General features: G+C 42.1%; 1 protein-coding gene across 2 annotated transcripts; it reads right to left on the bottom strand.

The window, feature by feature from the left end:
* Positions 1–6,757: 6,757 nt before the first annotated feature.
* LOC149441823 (uncharacterized) lies at positions 6,758–7,803 on the bottom strand. 2 transcript variants are annotated; one of them, XM_089656846.1, is made up of 2 exons: positions 7,127–7,803; positions 6,758–7,042 (listed from the first exon to the last, which is right to left on the bottom strand). In XM_089656846.1, exons 1-2 carry the CDS (start codon positions 7,801–7,803, stop codon positions 6,907–6,909), a joined length of 813 nt encoding a protein of 270 aa, XP_089512972.1. In that variant the 3' UTR covers positions 6,758–6,906. The 2 variants fall into 2 exon arrangements, with proteins under 2 accessions (XP_089512972.1, XP_089512973.1); XM_089656847.1 differs by having other exon boundaries at positions 7,211–7,803.
* Between the last annotated feature and the right edge of the window lie 406 nt (positions 7,804–8,209).

Below are 8,209 nucleotides of genomic sequence, written 5' to 3'. Positions count from 1 at the left end.
GGACACAGAGCAGTGGCTCGCTCTCGAGCCTGCTTGGATGCCCCTGTGATGGATATGGTAAAATGCCTATTTGGTTTCCTGTTGAATATTTACATTTTTCTATACATATCTACTTTTATACTTTTTATTTTTCTAAATGCTTTGTATGAATATATATATATATATATATGTGTGTATATCTTTTCCCTGCTGGGCTTTGTGGTACTTTAAGAAATCCTTGCTCAAAAAATGGCTGCTTGGCAATCCCTCCCATCGAGTGAACTTGAAGAACAAAAATATTTTCTTTCCAAGATAACACCTAAGAGGAGATCACCAGGAGCCCTGAAGGAAGTTTGCCTTGTATGGACATGACCAATTAGAAGCGTATACGTAGCCCAGTAACACTGCTCACCACCCTTGCATTATCTTGCATATATAAACTCACTTTTTCATTCCAATAAACTAGAAGTTTTCACAGACTACACGTGTGTCAGTGTGGCTTTCTTCATATGTGTGCACTAAAGAGCTAGCATGATTAATTAGGACAGGAACAGATAATCATCGGACACTTAGTCCGGACTAAATTACTCCCATAACAAGATGCTTGCTGTGGGGGCACTCAACAGGAAGGAGGGGCCAGGAGCACCTGTGGGGGACCCGAGAAGAGGAGGATCCAGGCTGCTCTGTGCAAACCCATCACACACAGCAGTAAGTATGACATGTTTGTTTTAAAAGAAAAAAAATGTTGCCTTTACAATCGCTTTAAGTGGAGTTTACTAATGGACATGACACCCTCCGACACCCACAGATCATAAACAAAGCAAAAGTGACAAATAAATGTGACAGCAAATAACCAACCCAACAACCTGACTATAATACACTGTGTACAAATGGAGGGAAGCTGACATACACCGGGCAGACCCGGGACTGGGAATCGGGAGCAGAGATGGGGGAACAGGATGCAGGAAACCAGAATCAGGGGAAAGTATACAAGATACAGGACGCAGGATCCAGCAGGGAAGCAGCTCACAGGCAGAACACTGAGGCACTGATGAAAACTACAGGGGGATTATATACCTTCCCAGCAGCCAGCATCAGGTGGAGCCTCATTACTGACACCCTCTGTCTGCTGGGAGACAAAGCAATGTCTCCTCTCTACTTCCTCCTGAATCACCTCTCACCCAGAGCTTGCTGTCTGTACCTGACATCACTTCCTGTCTGTACCTGACATCACTTCCTGTATGTACCAAACATGATTTCCCATGTGTACCTGACATCACTTCTCATGTGTACCTGGCATCACTTTCTGTCTGTACCTGACATCACTTACCGTCTATACCTGACATCACTTCCCGTCTATACCTGACATCACTTCCCGTCTGTACCTGACATCACTTCCCATCTGTACCTGACATCACTTCCCATCTGTACCTGTCATCACTTTCTGTCTGTAACTGGTATCACTTCCTGTCTGTACCTGACATCACTTCCTGTCTGGGTAGAAGGGTGCTCACCATGTGGTGGAGCTCAGAGGAACTGCAGCTCTAAGAAATGTCTCATAGTTTGAATCTTGTTATTGTTTCCAAGTGTTCTGGAATGTTCATGTCCATGTCTGGCAGGTTCCAGGACTCTTCAGAGTGGCAGTGAGGTGATGACTCCGGAACACTCTCTGGGTTCCATCACCAGGCACTGCAATTATACCCGACTGGTGGGAACCGTCATCTCCTATCCTACAGTGAAAGTATAATTGTGACATCAGCAGAGAGGCAGAGGGAGGGTGGGATCAGGTAAGTACCACCACTGACCACCAATGCTGGGCTGAGGGTACACTTTATTCTCACTGACACCAACAATGGCATTTGTTTTATCTCACTGACACCAACAATGAAGCTTATTTTATCTCAGTGACACCAACAATGGGACTTATTTTATCTCACTGACACCAACAATGGGACTTATTTTATCTCACTGACACCAACAATGGAACTTATTTTATCTCACTGACACCAACAATGGGGCTTATTTATCTCATTGACACCAACAATGGGGCTTATTTTATATCACTGACACCAACAATGGGGCTTATTTATCTCACTGACACCAATGATGGATGTCAAGGAAATCATGCCCACTGTGACTGGGTAACTGCAGTGAGATCCTTGATTGGTGGAGAATGAATGAGAGTGGAGCTTTCTCTGAATTCTCATCTGCTGTATTTTTAACTGAAATTGTACCTTTCATAAATCATTGCACTAATATTGTGTAAAATAATAAAACTCATAAAACATCAGAACTACTAACAATTTATCCTCTAGTGTGTCTGCTGTTGTGAAGAAATATATATAATATTTGGGGATTTAAGTAATTTTAAGGTATAAATTATTTTTAAAACATGTAAACAAAAGAATTAAAAATGTCTCCAGGACTCCATGGACCCCTTCATTCCACACAGTCTCCAGGAACCGGGAAACCACAGAGAAACCAAGTGTCCCCCGCCTTCCTCTCCAGGCTGGGATGTCCCCCTGGTTGGGTGCCCCCTACAGTAGAAGAAGCAGACTGCACCTGCCTACATCTTCTTTATGCTTTGTCTGATCAGGATGGCGGTCATTTCTCCCTGAACATGGAGCGCCCTAAACACGAGGTAAACGTGGTGCAGCACTGAGCCCCGTCCAGCTGTAGTGTAGACTTTGACAGGCTGCAGGCAGCGGGGCTGGACGCTGTACCTGTGCCTACCAGGTGTATTATAATGCCAGCATTGCACCCACAGGGACTGGACCCCCCATGTACAAGGGGCCTAAGAGATACCATCAGCTGGTGTCCCATTCCACCAGACCCCTATAACTGGAAGAGGACATGTTTGGGGGGATGTGTTGTAGAAGAACCCAGACCACGGTATTGTGTGATGAAATTATAATTCAACTTTATTAATCATATATATGTGACACTTTAACAACAGAAGAAAAGAGATAAATTGTTGATCTATTTATACCATTTATATAATCTATTCTAAAAAACTGATTAACATATGACACACCCCTCATTAATACCAGCCCCGCCCACTTATGTGACCCTCTAAACATCCAAATCCCTGTAAATTCCCAGAAGACACTTTCATCTTTTATCCATAACAAGCTGACTGGGTACAAGAGAACCCCGAGCCCCTCCTACTCATTCCCACACAAGTCCATGTCACCATCTACAAGGTGAGAGGACCTGAAGGAGAACAAGACTATGACCACCAGGACCATCGCCTGACTGAAGCCATGCTCACATTTCTTTCTAATGCTGCTTCTATGGTCTCCTCAGATACGGATTTGGCAGATGTACATTAGTGGAACCCTTTCACTCCGGCCAATGTAAGGTTTCCATCAGCAGCAGCACGGCCTTATAGCTACAGCACCCGGGGGTTGTCTACATTTGTTAGGCCAACTGTCAGCTTTCTGGTAGAAGTGATTCAGACGCACTGAAGGTCCTCCCCCCACCATGTATACCGGGCTCAGCTGTCCCTCCTGCAAGCCCAAGACAGACAAGGTGGGTGTCAGCGGTGAGAGCAGAAGGAGATCAGCAAACATCTGATCTCTGATCTCCCCTTCAGTGAATGGATGTGGGAGGTGGGAGATTATGTCATTTCTGGGTTCAGCGCTGTCATTCTCCAGTCACTATGGTTTGGGAAGGAGCTGATTAGGCATGATCTGTGCTTGAACATCTTTCTCGGGGTACAGAGGTGACATTGGGGGTCTAATAATGTTCTGATGTCTCTTTAAAAAGGACCTGTGACCAGAAATATGTATCACGGGGAGCTATCAACCCCCTATCTGATAGAAGCCATGTTAGGTGAAAAAAGAGATGAAAAAAATTTAAGTAACACTATAAAAACCCATAAAACAAATCACACGACACATTTTACGTATTTACACAAGCGAGAGTGAGAACAATCATTCTGAGGCCATCGTTCACGGTTAACTATCTGAACTGATAACCTATAAAGGCTCTTAAAGCGTCACCTTTGAACAATTTTTGGTACTGAAGTTTGTCACCATTTCACAAGTACGCACAATGTGTAAAGTTTGACATGTTTGGTATCTATATACTTGATGACAACCCCATATTTTATATTTCACCAAACAAATTGGGTCATATATTGTGTTCGTTGTGCACTAACATTATCTTTTTTTACAGAAAATATGTATTTGATAAACAGCTGTGCTAATATTCTGTGACATGAAAAATGGCAACTACCACCATTATATTCTCCAGAGCCTCTGCTTTCAGAAAATAAAAGAAATGTTTGGGGTTTAACTAATCATATGGCCTAAAATGTGAAATTAACTAAAATCAAAAGCAAAATAAACTCTGGCAGTGAAAGAAAATACAGCAATATATAACATTTCAAAATCAAATCTATGGTAGCAACTAATGGCTTAAGAAGCAAACCCACCATATTACTCAACCAGGTTCCATCTAAACCCACCCAAAACATTGGATCCCACCTCCTCCCACCCAGGTTCCTGTTGGAACTCCTTTACCTTGTGTAGATATCTCCTTCTGAGATCCTCATGATCTAATATAAATGTACAACACTCTCTATCTGACACCAGTTTGTAGAGCCCACCTTGGTCTGCCAAGAGATAGTCAGCTGCCATGCAGTTCTGTGACACCACCTTAGGTGGTGGAGCCACTTCTGCTGTCAGCTCTGCTATAACATCAATGGTGTCATTGGTTACCTGATCCATGACTCCAGTACACCGGTCCATCTTACTTTTCTTAGATTCCCCATCCTGGCATAAAGCAGCTCCAATCCAGAGAAAATGTTTCTTCTCACTGGAAGGCCAGGGGAGTATTGGGAGAAATTGAGGCTTTCCCTTACAGATATGGGGGGGGAACATAACCTAAAGTACATCTATGGGTGCAATTGAAGGGTAGCCTTTTTAGGGTGCTCCTTCCACACAAGAAGCAAATGTTATCTGGAAGGACTAGGAATCCATTGGACCAATGGGGATTAAACATTCTGCAATTACATTGAGAAACCATGAAATGTTACTGGCCTGTGATTGGCTCTCCTATTGTTAGTGAAGTAAGTGAGACTCCCCTTATCGGTGTCATTAATGGAAAGAAACCATGTGAAATGTTTCTTCCAAATCCAAAAAGATGATCCCCTTGGGTAAGTACCCATGCTAATATTCCTGATATGAGGTTGTATTCCCTGCTATACAGAAAACATGGACAATCATTTACACCTTTTACAGCAGGACAGTAAATATCAGAACACAATTCAAACAGAAGACCAACAGCAGGAAGTCTGCTAACTGAATGTGTAATGCAATCTGTCATTAGCATTCCCAGAGTTCCCTCTGCAACATAGTTGTATCAGCTGTTGGTCCTGTCTGTAGATCTGTTATTTCCCCACCTTCTGTAACAGGGTGACAACCCTGATCATTCTGTAGGAACATTACACAGCAGCGTTGTCACCCTGTACAGGGAAGTCTTAGATAGATTATAAGGAAGACACACAACAAGTAAAGTCCAACTTCAGCTAACGCTTCTACAGCAGTTACAGCAACAGGATTTATATAAGGTTCAACCCACCATATCAATGGAAGATGACAGTTGTAAGCACCCCCAGCAGTCTTATATGGTGTTTCCCAACCATCCAACTTTCATTTTTGCCAAATAGCTTGGCCTTCTACAAGAAGCAGAAAAAAACTGGGAGGGTCAACAGGTAATAAAAAAGTTACAAGGGGAGACTCGGAAAAACAAAAACGTTTATGCTAATGACAGATTGCACCATTTATGTAATTATTGATTTTGCCCATTGTTACACTGTGGCGCCGATGTCTTAACTCGTCCATTCAGAGTCATTAAGGTGAACCCCAATAAGAGGAATTTCAGTCTCCCAGAAGAAGTGGTAGGAATATGACCGCACACTTAGCACTTTGTAAGTTCAGATCTCTTGCAGTTGTACCGTGTGAATAGTTTATGGAGATGAGCAATAGCTGGACAGAAAAAAAAAAAAGATAACAAGGACATCCAATCATCACCTGATAGAATCCCTTTTGAGAAAACCAGATGAAACACAAGTGGCCAGCTGGGAGTAGGTGATACTGTTGAATACATCCCCTAAAACAGCATTAACTCCGTGTTGGAAGGCCTACAGCAGCTTAAGAAGTTACTCTCTAACCAGAGACCTCTATCTGGCTGGTATCTCAGCTACAGACCTGCCTGGAAAGATGTCATCCATGAGAGGATATAGAACATGGAAAGGAGGCATTGATCATGGGAGAGGAGGTGGAACATGTAATGGGAGGTGTGGACAAGGTGGGCTTAGCTGGAGCCCTCAAGCCTAGCTTATGATTTATAAATTCTCAAAAGAACCTGGAATGGACTCTCCTAATGAGGTTTCAGAGGCTTGGCAAGAAGCCATTGGACCCCATCCTAGACTCTGGTACTGAGGCATTGTTGGTCATGTATTGGTTGGTCAGATTCTGGCAATGAAGAAAACACATGGGAACATAGCTCAGTTAGTGAATGATGAAAATGCATTACATGTTCAGTCAATGCTCCATAAAAAAGGATAAAGATGAGAATGATGAGGAATACAGTTCAGTCATTGCTGCTTGTCTGAAAAAATGTCCAAAGGTAAAATATTCACAGGCCTTCTAGGTGTGTTTCTGATGGATATAAGCACTAAAATCAATGAATCCGATCATTAGAGTCCTGTTTGTTCAAAAAATGTTTTTTCTATTAAGTAGCATCATGTCTTCCCTAGTTTGTGGGAAGACATTGGGCCTGTGAACCTAATGGGACAGCTGTGACTTCTTTAATATTGCCCCTTCTTCTGGAGTTTCCTCTATGCAGCTCAAGCTTGTGAATCCTCTGGTGACAGATTAGCCTGGAATTACCTGTAAAAGCTTTGTCACATTCTGAACATTAATATGGCTTCTCTCCAGTGTGAACCTTCTGGTGTCTGATAAGATTTGACTTCTGTGTAAAAGCTTTATCACATTCAGAACATTGATATAACTTCTCTCCAGTGTGAATCCTCTCATGTATGACAAGGTTTCCCCTCCGTTTAAAAGTTTTATCACATTCAGAACATTGATATAGCTGCTCTCCAGTGTGGACCTTCTGGTGTGCTATGAGAACTGACTTCTGTGTAAAAGTTTTATCACATTCAGAACATTGATATAGCTGCTCTCCAGTGTGGACCTTCTGGTGTGCTATGAGAACTGACTTATGTGTAAAAGTTTTATCACATTCAGAACATTGATGTGGTTTCTCTCCAGTGTGGATCCTCTGGTGTATAATAAGATCTGACTTCCATGTAAAAGCTTTGTCACATTCAGAACACTGATATGGCTTCTCTCCAGTGTGGATCCTCTGGTGTATGATAAGATATGACTTATTTGTAAAAGCTTTGTCACATTCAGAACACTGATATAACTTCTCTCCAGTGTGAATCCTCTGGTGTCTGATAAGATGTGATTTCCATATAAAAGCTTTATCACATTCAGAACACTGATATGGCCTCTCTCCAGTGTGAATCCTCTGGTGTGATATAAGATCTGACTTATGTCTAAAAGCTGTGTCACATTCAGAACACTGATATGGCTTCTCTCCAGTGTGAATCCTCTGGTGTCTGATAAGATGTGACTTCTGTGTAAAAGCTTTGTCACATTCAGAACAATGATATGACTTCTCTCCAGTGTGACTCCTCTGGTGTATGATAAGATTTGACTTGCATGTAAAAGCTTTGTCACATTCAGAACACTGATATGGCTTCTCTCCAGTGTGGACCTTCTGGTGTGTGATATGTTTTGCCTCCATTGTAAAATCTTTGTCACGTTCCAAACAAGAAATAGCTTGAAATGACTCCTCTTATGTATACATGGGTTGGACTTTACTGTAAAGCAATTGTCACATCCAGAACACTGAAATGACTTTTCTCATGTTGTCCTCTGAGGTTGGATCAGTGTTGAAGAGGACCCAAAGCTCTTATGACATTTAGAACACGGATATGACTTGTGTCCTGTGTGACTCCTCCAGTGAACTGCAATAAAAACTTTCAGTCAATTACAACACCCAGATGTTTGGTTTTTCCATGTGACTGAGTTGTATTCACAAACACCAGCATGACCGAAAACGTGGTTCATCAATCCACCTGTACAAAAAAAAATTAAAAATAAAAATCAGAATTCTATATAAAGGGGCTAAAGTTGGTTTTTATTTTTAA

This window comes from Staurois parvus, unplaced genomic scaffold (genome assembly GCF_062004578.1).
Source record: "Staurois parvus isolate SC_StPar_1 unplaced genomic scaffold, SC_StPar_1.0 ptg000942l, whole genome shotgun sequence".
In the NCBI taxonomy this organism is placed as follows: domain Eukaryota; kingdom Metazoa; phylum Chordata; class Amphibia; order Anura; family Ranidae; genus Staurois; species Staurois parvus.
This window is presented reverse-complemented; position numbering and strand designations above follow the sequence as displayed.